Source organism: Pempheris klunzingeri, chromosome 16 (assembly GCF_042242105.1).
Source record: "Pempheris klunzingeri isolate RE-2024b chromosome 16, fPemKlu1.hap1, whole genome shotgun sequence".
Taxonomy (NCBI): domain Eukaryota; kingdom Metazoa; phylum Chordata; class Actinopteri; order Acropomatiformes; family Pempheridae; genus Pempheris; species Pempheris klunzingeri.
Genome location: NC_092027.1, coordinates 4,618,776 through 4,637,269, shown reverse-complemented (window position 1 = coordinate 4,637,269; position 18,494 = coordinate 4,618,776). Strand labels below are relative to the sequence as shown.

Below are 18,494 nucleotides of genomic sequence, written 5' to 3'. Positions count from 1 at the left end.
CTCTGTGGATCTTGACTGCCTGTACAAATCCATCTGAACACTATAACAACAACATGCTTTTATTTGCTCTTATTTGTTTTAATTGTTTATAGAAAAGAAGAACAAACTGTCAGCTGCAGTAGCTGGAATGAAAGAAGTCAAGATATTAATCCCAAAACTGGACATAGTGAGTATTTAATTTCTTATTAATATAATTATAATATAATTATAAACTGTGTCAGGGTATGAATTAAAACTGTTTATACACTGTTGCCAATCACATCAGTCTCCTGCTGTACAATGGCTGATGGGACCACATCCATTTTTCACTTTAAGACTCTCTTAAGGTTTTTATACACAGCTAGAAATGATAAGTGACACTATTATAACAACAGCACTTGATTTCTATTGTTGCATGTTTGTTTGTTTTTTTGTTTGTTTGTTCCAGGAGAAGTTGCAGGCTCCAGTCCGTGTTTCTCAGCTGCCGTCTGAATGTAACTCAGTGAAAAGGCCGGGGAGAGATCAGCCCGTCCCTGACGACAACCAAAACAACGATACCAACAAAACAGACAACAAAAACAACACTAACTATGCAAAGGTAACAGAACACACTTCCACTTAGTTTAAATTATACACTGTTCATCAGGTGAACATTATATTTTTAGACTGAGATCATCTGAGCACCTGAGAACATGCCAGGAAACAGTCAAACATAATTTGAAGCTTCATGCAGAGCTGCTGTTAGCAGGTCAAATGTTGCATTATTTCTTCTGGGCAATGTGCAGTTTATATTTAACTGTTTTTATTTATCTCAACTTTCATATTCCGCACATTTCTCAGAAATATTTATATTTATAATTCAGTTGTGTAGCCTGCTTAAGGGGAACGCTGTATCAAGTGCTGAAATAACTTAAAACAATTAAATCCTTGAACACAGAATTTATTCAATACAGGTCAAAATTTAAAAAATAACTTACTTTCTGTATATTTCTGTGTATTCACAGAAACGTGTTCTCCTCGCCCTCCTCACTTCCATTTTGATTTTCATCTGTCTTGGCATCTCTTTTATTTTTTGCACGTGTGTGTATATAAAACTTAACCCGACAAAATAACGGACGTCAAATTCTCCGTGTCGCTGCTCTCTTGTCTGTCAGGCGATTCAGATGAACTGCTCCCGCTGCAAGAAGAGCATGATGAAGGGCCAGACGGCGTACCAGAAGAAGGGATTCACAGACGTCTTCTGCTCCAAAGACTGCCTGTTCGAATTGTTTCCCATCAACAAACCAGCCGCCAGGACCTGCTTTCACTGCCTCAAGTGAGTCTGTGGAAAACATCACCTCATCTTTCTCCACGGCTGGTAGCCGACGCGTCATAAAAACATGGTGTGGTAGTTTCTAACTTCTGGTGGAGGCTTAATATGTTAACAACAGTTAATATAAGCAAAGCTCACTGCAAAGGCTCACGTACCATCTGCATATTTCAAATGTGTATACGTTGAGTTTCCTATTTTTTTTCTGAAATCTGTTCAAACTAGTGGCTCCCTGGAAGAAAAGTAATAATAAAACCTCTTTTTTTGTAAAACTATCAAGAAAAATTACATGAGAAAATGGGCTGAAACATTCAAATTCACTGTTTCCATAAGTGTGAGAAAGAGGAAATATACCAGAAGTGATGAAGTGCAAATGCAGATAAAATATGAATATTGAATAGACATCGAAGATCAAATAGAGCCCTGTGTGGGACTGTTTTTTAATTCCTCTCCTGTCTGCTCCCGCTGAAAGGTTCATGCTCCATATTAAAGGCTGATATCGTGACAAACTGTTTATCATCTTCCCTCCTTGTTGCATCAGGGCAATAACGCAGCTTCTGGACCTCATCATGGCTGCAGTGGACGCTAAGGGAACGATGAAGGACTTCTGCAGTTTGACCTGCCTCTCGTCTTTTAAGTCCCCCCAAACGCCGCAGTCAGTCTGCAGCATGTGTGACAAATCCTGCACTGTAAGCAAAAACAAATACAATCATTCTTCAACCGCAAATCATTGCCCAGTCACTGTTGCGTCGTCCTCACTGCTGCTGTATCCTCCATCCTCCACAGGCCACATGTGAGATGTCTGTGGACGAGACCATCCGTACGTTTTGCAGCGTCTCCTGCTTGGAGTGTTTCCGCAGTGGCAGCGTGGCCGTCTGTGACACCTGCAGCTCCACCTGCCGCAGCAAACCGCTCACGCTGCAGCTGGAGGACGAGACCAAAACCTTCTGCGATGAAGAATGCCTGAAGAACTTCAAAGAGGTGCAGAGATATAAACATTATGTTCTTTTTTTATGTATATTACTGGTCCAAAATCATCACTGTGCCCACGCCTGCAGCAAATCATGGTTTATTGATACTAGAGGGGACAATATATTAGATATTTACACAGTAATCAATGTGCTGTGTGCACTCAGACAGCAGGAGGCTCATTGGTATAATAAACAGAACCCATCTATCACATCATTTGTACAAAAACATAAAACACATACAGTATGTCCCAGTAGTGTCCCAGAAGTGAAAGATAATAAGTAATACATATAAAAGTGTAATTTAACACTAATAAATATATTGCAGTAATGAGAACAATAACTAAGTGGCAATGAGGTGCATCTTCATAAATGATATGCTTTGGTTATCAAAAAAAAGACTAAAACCAGCACTGCGTCGCACTCAGCCAACCAGAAGTGGGTCAGTGTATTTTTAAGCTCGCTCAAACTGGAGGAGTTACTGGGGCAGGATTAAACTGTGCATTTGTTAGGAACTATTTTCAGCCTCAGATTAATGCGCATCAGGCCAGGGGACTATTTATGTACCAGGGGTGCTGCGGTCAGGCCAGCTGCTGTCCAGAATCTGCTGCACGTCTGTTTGTGCAATTATGGTACAGGCGCCAAGATCAGCCAAAAAGTACAAATATGAGAGATATCAGGTTTGATATTGATATTGGTATCAGTTTTGTATATGCTGTAATGGTCCGGCTATAATTACGACGTACAGTGAATCAACAATAAGGGTGATTTTACCTTTTATATTTCTTCAGAGTGTTGCAGGAAACTTGCTTATCCTATTTAACATGGGATGCAGTGAATTACCTTTTTAAACAGGCACCAAATTTGAAAATGTGATCAATATCTTCAGTCAAAATCAAATGTGTGTCTCTACAAATATGAACACTGGTATAATAATGTTTACTTATTGATCACTGGAGCAATAGCACAGTGTTATACAGTAAACTGAAGGTAGGTGTTGTGGTTTGTATTGGCTGTAGGAAACCTCGTGCCCCATGTGAGATGTGAGGCTCGAGCTCACGACCCTCAGATTATGAGACTGACGTCAACGATGTGACGTACGAAACGTATTACGTCACCCGGAAATTGATGGAATTCTGAGAACAAATTTTCTCAGATTTCACAGATTTTTTTTTATCACATCTTCTTTGGCGACATATTGTCATAAACTCAACAAAACACACGTCGGATTCCATTTAAAAAGTGGCAAAACTCACTTTAATTAAGGAAACGACAATTAACCTCACTTCGAGGCCCAATTTAATAGAAGTTGTTTGTGTTTTGCCCGTAAAAAATAACATTTGCGCAACTAGTTTACGAAGTTTATCTGCTAAAAGAAATGATATGATCGAAAGCTCAAAGGGAGTTACTAAAGGATTGCTAAAAGACTATAATATAGTGTCGCTGTCAGATATAATGTGTAAATGTATGATCGCTTTAAGCAGATGTGTGTTTGTCATGTTTGGCACCTGTACCGTAATGGCTGTAATAGACGAGCACGAGAGTCTGAGGGACCAGACATCATCACGGTCGGTGTGTGACGGACTGACGCACAGTGTGATGGTGATGTTTACACAGTGTTTATAGCCAACAGTCGCCGTTTTGTCGCTGTTTCTGCGCCAGTTTCTGACAATGAAGTGCTCAGTACCCGGCTGCGAAAACGTCCGCACCTCCAGATTATCCACTCGGCACAAATTTCACGTTTTCCCGTCCGACCCGGCGCTGTGCCGTGGATGGCTGGAGGCCATCAAGAACCAGCGTTTCGACCCAAAAGTTACCACAGCGCTCATGACCAGGGTGCACGGCCTGCGTGTGTGCAGCGACCACTTCAGGCACCAGGACTACGTGGGAGGGCGAAGAAATTATTATGCTGCGTTGAGGCGGGGTGCTGTCCCATCTCTGTTCCCATGGTCGGAACCAGAACCAGAAACTGGGCCGACAGCATCTCTGTCCCAGCAACAGGTAACAGTCTCTGAGCTGCTGGCTGATGTTTTTTTTTTTTTTAAAAAAAGGTCAGGAATGAACAGCAGCACACTGGGGGAGATGTTATGATTTTCCTGGATTCTGCAGGTTATGTGCATTGCATCCTGTCTGTGTGATGATAGTTAGTTTTCTTTTCCTGCCCCTTCTTGGTGGTACACTCCCACAAGTCTCTCTCCTGATCATGTGCAGTGGTGTTTCCCTGTCATGGAAATATAATATAAGTCACTGTTATTAGTCTGTGCCTCAAAATAAACTGGCTGTGCTCATTGTAATGAAGGAACATGTCATCCAGTGCACCTGTGTGGTTTGTGTGGTTTTGTTTTCTGGAGTGAAAAATGGAGGAATTGGCCGTACGAGTCTTTGGCTGCACATGCATTCCTTGTTCATGGGATATATTATATATAGTATTTTTTGTAGATTAGTTCTATAAAATGTCAGAAAGTTGTGAAAAATCATAACTTTCCACATTGCAAAGTTAGAACTTCAGATTTTTGTTTGTCAAAAATTTTTTTGTCAAAAAAAGTTTGTCAGAGCTGTCCAAGCCCTCCAAAATTACATTTACAGTGAATGAAAACAGAGCAAAGCTGCAGCCAGAGAATGTTTTGTGTTTGACAAATGAATGAAGTTATTATTGGATCATCTAAATAGTTGACTTTTTATATTACATTTTTGTTCTGTGGAAAACCAATTGACTGATTGTCTCACTACTAAAAAAAAAAAGTGAAATGAAATATGAAATACACTCTTACAGGATTATAAACTCTGTACAGTGAGTAGGATGTGTTGAAAAGCAGCAGCACACCTCCACCAGACTTATCCTTTAAAGAGTGAAATACAATAGCAGATTTATTATAGGTTCATAATAGGTTTAAATAGGATAACTTATACGATACACAATATAGACAAAATATGGATTTGTTCCCATTTCAGCCGGAAGAGTGTTTGTGAGGCCTGTACAGTTCATCCCACAGGTGTTTGTGTCTGTGATGTCTGTGGTTTTTCTGCGTCAAGCTGGAAAAATCAGACCCAGCTGTGTGTTTCCATCGAAGCTGGACACTCAGACAAAGTTTTGCTGATTGAAAGAATTATTCTGCAGCGTCCCTGACATTCATTTTCTTTTTCTGTTCTTCTGCAGAAAACTAAGACGCCCCACCAGTGCACCATGTGCCGCACCTCTCGACCGGTGTCAGACATGATAAATTACAAAAGTGATAAAAACATGGTGGAGCTCTTCTGCACTCGCACCTGTGTGTCGTCGTACCGGCTACGGCCCGCAGGCGTACACAAGCTTCAAGGTACGGGACAGTAGTGGGTATTCAGACCTCTTAGATAGCACCACTTTTAAAAGTAACAGAAGGGGTTGGACCAGGAGCCTCAATTATAAAAATGTTCTTAGATTTCTACTTGAGCTTATTCTTAAGGTCATTTCATCTTTATTTAGCATTTATAAGCAGTAGATAAACACTGAATTAATACTGTATGACATGTTGTAATGAAGTTATTAAATCTAATCACCTACTTGTGATTTTCACCCTTCAGGAAAGGAAACCGCTGCTCAGTTGAAAAAGAGGCAAAATGACAAAGAAACACAAGAAAATTTGAACACTGTGAGTATGTTTCTCACAATAAATTGAAATTATGGAGCGGCAGTAAAAGTATTAAGGTCTGAGTTAAGTCTGCTGCATAAAACAGCTACATAATAAAGCAGACATGGTATTCATTTACTTGTTGCCTTTATTATAATGTTTTAAATTCAGCTTTCTTCTGTGTATTAAGCAGAGAGAAACACAACAGTTTGGCTGATTCGACCGAAGCTAAGCAGGGTTACATGAAGTCCAATCACTGTACCGTAACTGTGCATCTTCCCTCAGGAGGATGTAAATATCCCTCCAGACTCCACTGCAAACGAAAACGATGCCTCTCCGGCTGATGAATCGGACACTTCAATACTCACCATTGCAAAGGCCTGGCTCTTCTGTCACAACTGTGGAAAGAGGCTGCCGAAAGGACTAACGATTTACCAGACGAAGAACTCGCCACAGGCCTTTTGCTCATCCGTGTGCCTCTCTGAAACACATCCCCACATCAAATTAGTCACCAAAAACTGCTACAACTGCCTTCAGTAAGTCCAGGATATTTTTCTTTCTACTTTTTATGTCTGTGTGTCACATTTCCTCACTTTAAAGGATGACTTGTTTTAGTTTTTCTATTTAAGAGACAGAAAGTGAGATTGAGTCAAGACTGTGTTACATGTGAGTCAATACAAATTTAAGACTTAACACAATTCAGCAGTTGAGATTAGTGCTTTTCACTATTTTCTGAAATTTTATAAAACAAATGATTACTTGAGAAAATAATCGCCAGATTAACATCATTAGTTTCAGTTAGTTTGTAACAGAGCTGTTCGACAGAAGCAGAACCACAGTTGTTGTTTCTTCTCCTCAAAACAAGCGTTGTGATCCTCTGGCTGGTTCTTCAGTTTACAGTTTAGTGTCGTGCAGGTAAAGTAGTGCAATCACCATCTTTCACAGTATTTCGAGTCTCATCTCGCTCTCATTGTCTCAGGGTGATAATGCGGCCTCACAACATCATCCTGGCTCCGGTGGATGATTCAGGAACTGTGAAGGAACTGTGCAGCGACACCTGCCTCTCTGCTGTCAACTCCAAGAGGAACATGGCCGTTCCCAAACCTCCATCTCTAGCAGGACCCCGGACAGAGTGCAGGATGTGCGCCAGGTTTTGCTTTGTAAGGAAAAAATAAAGTTATTATATCAAGTGATCTGGTATTTAGACAACTTCGGTATTTGTAAATCTAGGTCCTATTTTTACATATTTCAAAAAGAGGCACAACACAGGACTTTGTCTGACTTTGGTGTTTTAAAGGATCAGTTCAGAACTCTTAAAGTCACACAGTAACACAATACACTTGCTCCTCTCTCACCCTCAGTGTAAGTTCAAGCTGACCTTGGATGGCTCGATGCATCGGCTTTGCGGCGACGGCTGCTTCGTCAACTACCACAAAATCAACAACTTGCCTGTGTTTACTTGCGACACTTGCAGCTCCATCTGCCACGAGAGATGGCTCACGCTGAAGATGGAGGACGGCAGTAAAAACATCTGCAGTGAAGAATGTCTGGTCAAGTTTAAAGAGGTAAATAGAAACTAGCTGTTGGTCTAAATGCCACATTAACACATTATAAACTGGCACAACTGTCTCAGAGGGCAATATTGTATTTTTAGCTCTGGTTCACTTACTTTTCTGATTAGTGTTTCATCTCCTTATCATCCACTGATTATCATGTATCTCCAAATTTGGTGATTATGAACTTGTGATAAAACGGATGAAGTCATCCAGCACTGATGTCTCAAGCTGTTTCTCTGGTTTATTGTTTTTTTTTCTTAATAACTTCACAGAAAATTGAGACACCTCAGCTGTGCCCCATGTGCCAGACGCCCCATCAGATGTCGGACATGGTTGAGAATAAAAACGATGAGGGCAGACTGTTCTTCTTCTGCAGCAGTAGGTGTATGATGGTACACAAGGCTCAGACTTTCACTGTTCCAGGTACTGCAGTCATTTATATTAGAGAACAGTTTCTCTTCCCTTCCCTCCCACATTAGCACTCACTTACAGAATGATTCATGAGCTTTGACAGCAGTTAACAGATGTAGGACAAACAATAGGTTGAATTTGGTTGTTTACTTTGCTCATTAATAATGTTCAGAGAATATAAGAGATAAGATAAGATAAGATAGCACTTTATTAATCCCTTGGGAAAGTTCCCTCAGGAAATTGAGGTTCCAGCAGCAGCACAGCACCGACAGTACAGTAAAGCACACAGGTGAGATGTAAAATTGTAAAAATATAAAAGTATGAAAAATAAAATACAATACAATAAACATCCAATAGTAATAAATATATTAATATATACACAAGAGTAATATTGCACAAAGGTGTATTGCACCCACCAGGGAAGACTATTGCACCTGTCTAGCACCTCCCGTCACCTCCTGACATCTAGTGAAAATCTCTCTGTGTAGTTGACTAGACAGACTAATAGTTTGACTAATTTTTACCTTCATGTCTTAATAGAAAGGAGCAGCCCATCGTTTGAGGAGAATGACATTAAAGAAGTGAAGCCGTCGCTACTAAATTTGGACTTTGTGAGTAGCAATGTGCTCTGTAATAACTGTAGTATCCTGATACACTGATTGAAGGCACGACCACATGAAGATGGTTTCTACTGTTTTTCTAATGATGGGTTTGATGTGGAGTTTAGCAGGACTGTTAAATGCACTAGAAAGTTGGACTAGAGCAAAGCATTTCTTCTCCTCTGTAGTTTGCAGTGTGGATACAGAAGCCAAATTACACACCAGTTAGAATCATCACAATTATCTGCACAGACTCACGTGTTGTAAACGTTACACAGCTAATCGCCTCACTCTTTACCCCTCATCAAGATTAAAGAAGAGCCCGTTGATGAGGAGTACAACCAGAATCTCCCATCGTCCATATCCACAGAGAACATCAAGGACGAGCCCAATAGCACTAAGGTAGGACACGTGATGCTGTTTGCTTCATACAAGATTTTATTTTTTTTTACGTCTCTGTGATAACTGAGGCTGGAGTCACACTTCCGTCTCATTTTTGTGAACAAGATATTTCAGAAACTGATTAGATTTTGGTGGTCAGAGGTCAAAAATCAACATCACAGTGACTTCAAAAACCAAAAATTGATACAAATATCTTGTAGGACAAAATTATGAAGACATTTTATATCCCAAAGGTCGACTTGTTGACACTGCAGCATCAAAATGTCTCGCAAAACACTTTTCTGGTTGTTATTAAATACACACTATATGATAAATATTATTATAAACACTCAGGAACAGAAGGGGAGATTGTGAACATATTTAAGATTTGGTCGGATACTGAATTGGTGACGCTAATCCTGGACTGATTGATGGAGGCAGACAAGAGATGGTAGTTCTAGTTTCAACATGTGAGAATGAAGCATGTATTTTATATCCATCATCGACGTATGAGATAACTGATAACTGCATTTGAAAGAGGCATTTCTAAAAATATTGTTTGGGTCTGATACATGATGTGAGGGATAATATAGAAACTTGCTGTAGATCGTGTTGATGTCGCTTCATAGTGATATGAACAGTTTTGTAGATGATTTTGGCGTTTCCAATACTGACGAGGACACAATAGTAGACATTTAGAAATTGTTCGTCATCTAGCTGTTCTGTTTTCAACAGGAGGACTTGAAGATTGGTTCAGTCTTCTCCTTGAAGGGAGACTCCACGTCTGCGGCTCCCACTCTCACCCAAACAGATTTGCCTGCGTCCTGCTCCAACTGCAAAAAGCTCCTAATGGACGGAGAGACTGTTTATCAGAGGAAGGGCCACGCAGATATCTTCTGCTCCACCTCCTGCCTTTTGAAATTTCACCAAATGAAACAAGTTAAGAAGACGTGCCACTTCTGCCTCCAGTGAGTCATACAGCAGTTTAATTCTCTCTGTGTATCTACGCATTTTGGTTTGAGTTCAAACTGATCTCATCCTTCCTCATCGCCTCCCTCAGGCCGTTAATACAGTCTGAGGGCGTCCTCCAGGCTCCGGTGGATAATGAGGGGACAACGAAGGAGTTCTGCAGCCGGACCTGCCTCTCCTCCTTCAACTACAAGAGAATCATGTCCACCAAAATACCCATTGCTCCAGCCCCATCACAGTCACAATGCAGCGTATGCAGCAGACATTGCATTGTAAGGGAGAAAGCAACAATCCTTTATTGTAATAATGAAGTAAACTGCTGTAAGATGGATAAACTCACTAGAAACTATCTTTTAAAATAACCACAGTTTCTTTCCCCAATAGGTCAGCAAGGTAGTCATTTACCTTCTCTTTGTTTATCCTCCTTCAGAGCAAACATGAGGTCATCCAGCAGGACGTCATCCACAAGATGTGCAGTGATCCCTGTTTTCACCGCTTCTGCAACATGAACAACCTGTCGATCTGCGAGAACTGTCGCTCCCACTGCAGCACACCTCTCCTGCTCAGGGTGGGAAATGGCAGCAAAAAACTCTGCAGTGCAGAGTGTCTGACCCAATTCAAACAGGTAACTCAGTCCTGAAACATCTGTTAACTATCTAAAATGTTTGGGCCTTTTTGTAAAGCTTTTTAAAGGCTGATAGCAGTGCTGCTCTACAAGTTTCTCTGCTGTAGATGAAAACACTGAGATGGTGAATAGACAAAATACCCTCTTTTTTTTAATTTGCAGAAAATCAAAACACCCCAACTGTGTGCGATTTGCAGCTCCTCCCATCTGATGTCAGCCATGGTTGAAAGCAAAAACAGTGAGGACATGGTGGAGCTCTTCTGCAGCAACAGTTGTGTGATGGCATCCAAGATCCAGGCTGTCAGTGCATCAGGTACCCGACCGTAAGACGGCTGCTCTCTGTGTTTGTCCTTCTACGTAACATTATGCAGGTCGACATATCTGTGATAACAGTACTTTTAGTATTTGTTTCTACCATTTGGCCAAGTTTATTTTTATCATGAAACCTCTTTGTCTTGACAGGCGCTTCACTGAATTGTGACAACTGTGGTAAGACCAGAGTACCAGCCTGCCACCTCGCCATGTCAGATGCTTCCATCAGAAACTTTTGCACTCTAAGCTGTGCCATGGTTTTTAAGGTAATAAAACCTCAGAGCCAACAACAACATAAAAACTATTCAGCATTGGATGACACATTCCTTCATTACATTTAGCATGGCCGGTGTACTTTGTCATGTCATACACGTTTAAATTCTGTTCATTTTTCACTTTTTTGTGCCACAGGAGACCCTAAAAGACATGAATGCAGCAGCGAACTCGACAGGCTCCCCTGACCAAACCCAATGTGATTTCCTCAAACCACCAGAGAAACTGCCATGTGCTCAGTGTCGCCGCATTTTAAAAACTACTCCCAAAGTCGTCCAGAAAAAGGTGTGCTGGGTCTGTTTTTTAAGATGGAACAGAAGTGAGGCTTGTGAATCCCTGTTGATCTAATTGAACCTCATGTTGTGTCCATTGACGAACACAATGTTATTATGACAGCGGTGGCCTATGACATTTGGTGAAATACTGTGTATGTGTGTGTTTGTTTACAGGGCAAAATGAATTTTGTGTGTAGCCTGGGTTGTTCTCAAGAGTTTAAGAGGGTCAACAACATCATGGGCAAGTGTGAATACTGCAAGAATGAAAAGATCATCAGAGACGTCAAGAGGGTAGACGGCAAAGACTGCTACTTCTGCAGCGATGGTAAGACGACACGTAAAACTGGGCATGTTGTCATATTCGAAAAAAACAAGTAAAACATTGTGAAATTCAGGATTTAAAAACCTGTAAATCTCTTTTCTCTCCTCCCAGGCTGTAAGATGCTCTTTCAACACGAGCTGGAAAAGACGTGGGGGGAACACTGTCACTCGTGTGCTTACTGCCTCTGCGTCTCGAGGACGGTGGTGACAGCTCAGTACGACGGCACCGAGGAGGTTTTCTGCTCTGAAGACTGCAACTCAAATTACAAAATGCTCTTCTGCCATGTAAGTAGAAGTTCACCCACTGCACAAATTACCTGACGTTTGTAGATAATGTTCAAGCTTCATGTGGTCTTTTTCCTTCTGTATATTATATTGTTTTCTTTTCAAAAGAATAATATAATTATAGAATTATTGATCAGCGTGTGAATATCTGCTGGTTTTCTCAGCCTTCAATGGTAGACTACTGATTATCTTTGAGTTTGGGACGGTTGAAGACGTCTCCTTGGACTTTTTAATTAATTAAGACAATAATCAGCCGGTAAACTGAAAATACTTGTCAGTTGCAGCCCTGCCTGCGTATGAGGACACCTAAAAGCTGAAATTGCTAAACTGTTAAACACATATTTACCCTTTCCTTTTTCTCAGGTTGCCAAATGCAACACCTGCGGTCATGAAGGGAAACTGAGGCAGAGTCTCCCCATGCTGGGAGAGGTCAAACACTTCTGTGACCTGAAGTGCGTCCTTCATTTCTGCAATAAAAAGGTCCAGATGGTCAACACAGGTGTGTGTTGCTGTTTCCATTCGATGTGTTTTTTGCCTGTTTTATTGCTCACAACCCCGTTTTTGTCTGCATATCGTGATGAGTGCAGTTATGTCTAGTGAACAGCGGATACAGTGCATATTCTTAAACCTTTTTGGCTGTTTGTGGGCAGGTTGTGACCAGATTATTAGCAGTTCAGCACCTTTTTAAGTTTGTATGATGAACTTGTGAGCAAACAGCTGCTTATTTACGCATCCAGCAGTTATGGAGCAACACTATCTTTCATTTGGTTTCATGTTTGTGTTCACACGATCAAGGCAAATATTCACCCTATATTTGCTCTGCTTTTGGTCTCCACCAACCCCTGAGGGAAATATGTGGCTCTTAAGCTGCTAAATGCTCCAGTATGTTCACCAGCTGCTCTCTAACTGTGTCTGTCTGATGTTTGGTGGTGAGAACAGCTGGCTGCTGTGATGGTGAATCAAATCAGCTGAAACTTGAGGGGAGCTGTAGATTCAGATGATGATTCTCAATCATTTGATACATTTGTTGTTTTAAAAATATTGATTGCAGCCCCTTTAATGAATAGAGAACACAGTAAGTCCACATGTGAGTCAGCAGTTTGTTGTGTTTTTATTGCCTGGCTGCTGCGAGCTGACAGTTCTGTTGGCTCTAATCAGCATTTCTCACAAAATGTCACGAGATCGTTCACTAAATGCTCCTGCAGACTGATCTGTGTTTCCTGCCCACAGCGTCTTCACCTCCTCGATCTGCAGGCGAAACAGAGTCCTCCCCGGTCATCGCTAACGTTATCTCACTTGCTAGCGCCTTAGCAGGACAGTCCAGTGCCTCTGCCAGATCTGCAGAGCATGGTACACACACACACACACACACACACACACACACACACACACACTGCAGAGTCTCTGTATACTTGGCTTCAGTTGCTATAAATATGTTTGTTTTTCTGACTCTGTCATATCTCCACAGTCTCTGTCCCCGACATTCAAACAAAGGTTGTCGGACATGTAAGTTTACCCCAAAAACATAGTGCTGAGTACATGATGTATATTTGAACCTGTATTGCAGCATGAGAATTTAATATATGCGGATCATTCGTGCTGCTTTTGGTGTTTAAATTACTGTTGTTGAAGATGATATGATTATTTGTCTGTTCTTCAGGCCAGTGTTCAAACCATCCCCAAGGAACTGAAGAACAAGTCCATGCTCTGCACACCGCTCGTCCACAACAAAGGCGTCTCCTGTACAGTACAGACTGTGGACACAGAGGCACAGACGGGTAAAATTCAAACTCATTCAAAACTCATTTTGTGATACAACAACTTACCAGCAAAATTCACAAAATGCACAATTAAAAGATGAAAACAGATGAACTCTTTTCAGAGCTGAGAGCTTTGATGTTGTTCCTGTTTTCTCTTTCTCTTGTGTGCAGACAACTTTGTACCCAAAGTCATAGTCGTGCCTCTCCCAGTGCCGGTGTATGTTCCTTTGCCTTTGAACATGTACAGCCAGTACACGCCAAAACCTGTGGGCCTGCCCTTACCGGTATGTGAACCACCTCTGACTCCTCTCATGAACCTTGTTTTACTCTGATCATGTGCAAATATCAAATATCGCTGCTTTACACTGCAAGAAAAATGCTCTACTACTTTAAATGTATGTATTTTGGTAAATGGTGCTTAATTAGGTCCAGATTATGCCACCAGAGAAATCAGTACTTGTTGAGAATTCAATTTGAAACTTCTCAAATCAATACTGTGATTCTCGGTTTGTGTGTGTCACTAGCCATCCTGCCTCTCCACCCTCACTTTGTTTGCTGCCTCTGTACTGTCAACCTATCATGTAAATATTAAATGTCTCTAAAAGTAATTACCTGTTGGTTGGTGTCACCGTCAGGTTTTACACTCTGACTTTTCTCACGCTGTCCCCGACGCAGCTGCCTGTGCCCGTGTTCCTTCCCACAATGGCGGACGGCTCTGACCCAACTGTGAAATCCACGAAGGAGAGGATCCAGCTCGACCCCTCTGAGGGGGGGCTCAGCTTCAACTCTGAGATAAAGAAACTTCAAGATGAGAGTGAGGACAGAGTGCTGACAAAAGAGGGACAAGGAATTCCTGCTCCAAAGGGTAAGACATTTGATGACTCTTCTTCTCTCAGCCAATATCGGCTCTGTGTTGGCTTGTGTAATATAATTGTGCTGCGATTTTGTTCCTTCAAAATTAGATTTTTGGTCCTAAAACGTTGTCCAGGTTAAATGAAGGCCAAGAACATGGTCTTATATACGTTACTGTCGTGTTCATATTGGCCTCCTGTCTATTTTAGTTTTCAGAGGGAACAACAACAAGCACTCTCCGGCTCCATGCTGGTCTGTCCCTGACTTATTTTCAGAGCACATAAGTAACTGCAGAGATGACTTGGATACAGACCATGGGGAAGATTCCCTCTCGGACTCCAGCTCTGAGCTGCTCACTCGATCACACGGCCACAAAAAACCACCTCCGGTTACAGAAGCGCCCAGTGTGCCTCACCCTGAGCTCCCAGCTCCAGCTCCTCCTCTTGCTCTGGAGATGAGAGAGGATCCCCAGAGCTCACCGAGCCCTGAACCGGCCCCTCCGCTGTCACAGCAAACCGCGGGCAGAGTCCACAACAAGAAGAAGGTAACGAACCACCTGGGAAATGAGTTCAGAGGCTGTGGCATCATCTTCCTGTGGGGTAATCTTGTCTCTCCTCTCTGTTTAAGGGGCGTAAGCTGCAGCTGTCCAAGGCAGCTAAAGAGGCGACGACTCAAAGGGACTTTTCCAAGGTCGGGTCCAGGAAACGCCACAAACTGAAGAGTCGATGTGGAATAGACGCCTGGAAGAGATGGATGCAGTGGAGGGAATCACAAACCAACATGGACCTCGTCTCTTGTATGATTCCGTTTCTTATAGAACCGCATCTACCGATTATTTTTGTGACTAATTTAAACTGCCAGTTATTTTCACGTCCTCTGACTCTTCCTCCTGCCTCTGTTCGTCTGTTAGCTCGTTCTGTGACGCTAAACGAGGATGTTCTTCACTGCTCCGCCACTGAGCTGTGTGACGGCCTCTGTCGTTTCATCACCGAGGTGAAACAACCCGATGGAGAGCCGTACTCCCCCGACAGCCTGTTCTACCTCTGTCTCAGCATACAGCAGGCAAGACGAGCAACAGCACACACACACACACACACACACACTTACAGTGCATTATCGTTTATCTCCCACTCTTTGGGGGCATTTCTGTAGGACATGTACACACTGCACGATGGATGAAACCCAAACTGGTACATTTAAGATGTTGCATACCAGATGAATCTTACCTGCATTGGTTGATGATTATCTTGCTGATTCTTTACACCTGGGGACACTAAACAATAATCTTCCATTATCCAATCCACTTGCTACTTTTTGAACAATAGATTTGAGTCACTCTGATCTGCTGGAAGAATCAGCACACATACACACACAGTGGCCTGTAAACTGCAGATCATATCAGGCTTTTCTCTGGATGGTGGTACAGGGTGGAGACTGTGCACAGCATGTGGGGCAAACACAGTCTGTGTGTGCTCCTTTAGAGTCCTGACAAGGGCATGAAGGTTTCATTTCAACACTGGGAGGTCTGAGATCTTCCTCCTGGAAAGTCTGAGCATCAAAAACACTGTATATGCTGACTTCTGCTGACTTTTTCAGTAGTTTAGTTATACATCTGTTTACACTCTGTCCCTCGCTGTCTAGTACACCAGTGTCTTTTCTCACTGGTAGTCGCTGCTACGCTCCTCTGTGTTTGAGTTCGATGGCAGGTAAAGGTAAAAGCCTGCATACACCTTCATAAGAGTGTATGTTGTCACACTGTTGCTGCTGTTTTCTCTGACTGTTATTTTGTCGTCTCTCTCTGTAGCACCTGTTTGACAACGGTCGAATGGAAAACATATTCACTGATCTGACCTACAACAAGTTCTCCACTCAGTTCACCAAGATCCTCAAAGGTTTCAAACCCTCGATCACAGCCCGCGGTGAGTCATCGCGTCTTTTTTCTGTCTCTGATCAACTCAGATCGACCTCATTTCTAACACGTCTCTCTGCAGGTTACATCCATTCCCGTGTGGAGGAGGAGTTTCTGTGGGACTGCAAACAGTTGGGGGCGTACTCCCCCATCGTCCTCCTCAACACTCTGCTCTTCTTCTGCTGCAAGTACTTTGGCTTCACCACGGTGGAGCAGCACCGGCAGCTGTCCTTCGCTCGCGTCATGCGCTGCACCAAAACCAACCAGAACAACACCAAGACCACCTTCCTGCGCTTCTACCCCCCAATATCAGTAAACGAGGCAGAGTCAGGTACCAGTGTGACTGAGGGGCAAAGTGGAATACCTGACAGTACTGCAGTAATGTTGATAAGACATAAAACCACTTTAAACATCTTCTTATGAACTCTTTAGCTGATCATCTACTGAAACACACACATTTTGGTTCTTTGCACAGCATGTTCAGCAAATTAAAAAAACAGGAATGTGTAAAAATCTTTGTCCTTATGTGTTTTATTATATTTCGTGTGTGTGTGTGTGTGTGTGTTCATCAGATGCAGACAGCGTTCCAGCTAAGAAGCGTAAGAAAAATGAGCGTAAAGAGGACGTCCTGGAGATGATGGAGAACACAGAGAACCCTCTCCACTGTCCAGTCAGACTCTACGAGTTCTACCTCTCCAAATGGTTTGTAGCTTGATGTGTTAAATCAGCTGAACACCCGTCTGTTCGGAGAGGCTGCGGTGGCTGATTGACGCTTCCTTGATTTTTCACGTGTTAGATAATATTTATGATCCTCAGTTTTTCACAACACAAAATGGCGTTCCTCTTCTTTCTTCTTCTGCCTTTTCTTTGATGCACCAAATTCAAACTGCTCAAAGACTCAAAAGGCCCTTGTTTGTCCGTCCTGGGTTACTGTAGCAACATGGACCCACTCCCTCTGCAGATATGAGGCCTCATTCTGCCACTGCGTTATTGGCTCTTTGTCTAGTGGGTTTCTTTTCCTCTCCTCCTTCCTGCTCATGTGGCATCTTTGCCTTCTGTTTCCTCTCCTTCCGTCCAGCCCACAGTCGGTGAGGCGGCGCACCGACTTGTTCTACCTCCACCCAGATTGCCGCTGTGTCCCCAACAGCCCCCTGTGGTTCTCCTCCTCCCCTCTGGACGACGACACCATGGAGGCAATGCTCATACGAGCCCTCGCCGCCCGAGAGCTGCAGGAGGAGGACAGAAGAGGCGAAGAGCAGCAGACGCCTGATGGTTCACCGTTTACACCTGATGAAGAGGATTCAGAGTGATGAAGAGCAGTTAGAGACCTGTTGGTTGTTTCTACAGAACTTTTGGTACGTTGCTTTTTTTTTTTTAAATTGTGTAAAACCTTCAGAGATTCAGTCATCAGTACGTTTTGACAAAATCTAGATGCTGAAAGCTCACATCTAGTTTTATCATTTCTTTTGATCTCTACAGTCTGGAGTCAGCACGAGTCACTAAAAGTAAAGAAGTCTTATTTTTAAGAAGCTGTCTAACGTTCATTAGAGCCGTCTAAGAGAAGCCCAATGCTACTGAGCAGCATAGAATGTGTTTGTGAAAATGGCCTGATGTTTTTCTACTTAAAGGAAAAAAAGAAAATCTGAGGGAAGAAAAAAACGTAACTCCCTCAAGTCCGTCGAATGTTGATCTTTTCAGGTGTGACTTGAGATTTCTGTTTATTTTTAATAAATATAACTAAGAAAATAATCCCTGTTTTACCCGACTCTGTATTATCTTATTACACACATCTCCAGCGTGGAACAGAAGACCAAGACAGACACACAGTTACTTGGTGGAAATAAGAGAAAAGCCTGTGGATGTTGGCTGCAAACGAGTCGGGCTCTTTTAAATACCCGTCGACAGCTTTTCTTTGCTGTGGGCAACTTTTCTCTCCCTAAAGTTAAAGAGACACCGAAGACTTTATTAAGTATAAAACATTTTTTTGCTTTTGAGTTTTAAAAGCAAAATGCCTTCAAACAGCTTACTGCATACTGTTGGTTAGCAGTCAGGAAGAAATCAGACATCAGCTCTGATGTGCACTTTTAGAGCCGTAGTCCTCA

At 42.3% G+C, this 18,494-nt stretch overlaps 1 protein-coding gene across 1 annotated transcript; it reads left to right on the top strand.

Annotated features, from left to right (window-relative positions):
- Positions 1 to 6,850: 6,850 nt before the first annotated feature.
- Positions 6,851 to 18,067, top strand: LOC139215802 (zinc finger MYM-type protein 4-like). Its single transcript, XM_070846833.1, has 25 exons — positions 6,851 to 7,024; positions 7,226 to 7,429; positions 7,693 to 7,843; positions 8,711 to 8,832; positions 9,547 to 9,779; positions 9,872 to 10,052; positions 10,211 to 10,405; positions 10,568 to 10,718; positions 10,868 to 10,983; positions 11,129 to 11,275; positions 11,440 to 11,590; positions 11,699 to 11,871; positions 12,235 to 12,370; positions 13,102 to 13,221; positions 13,340 to 13,377; positions 13,532 to 13,649; positions 13,803 to 13,915; positions 14,307 to 14,496; positions 14,693 to 15,027; positions 15,111 to 15,279; positions 15,394 to 15,545; positions 16,288 to 16,402; positions 16,475 to 16,723; positions 16,965 to 17,094; positions 17,471 to 18,067. Exons 1-25 carry the CDS (start codon positions 6,851 to 6,853, stop codon positions 17,700 to 17,702), a joined length of 4,095 nt encoding a protein of 1,364 aa, XP_070702934.1. The 3' UTR covers positions 17,703 to 18,067.
- The last annotated feature ends 427 nt before the right edge of the window (positions 18,068 to 18,494 follow it).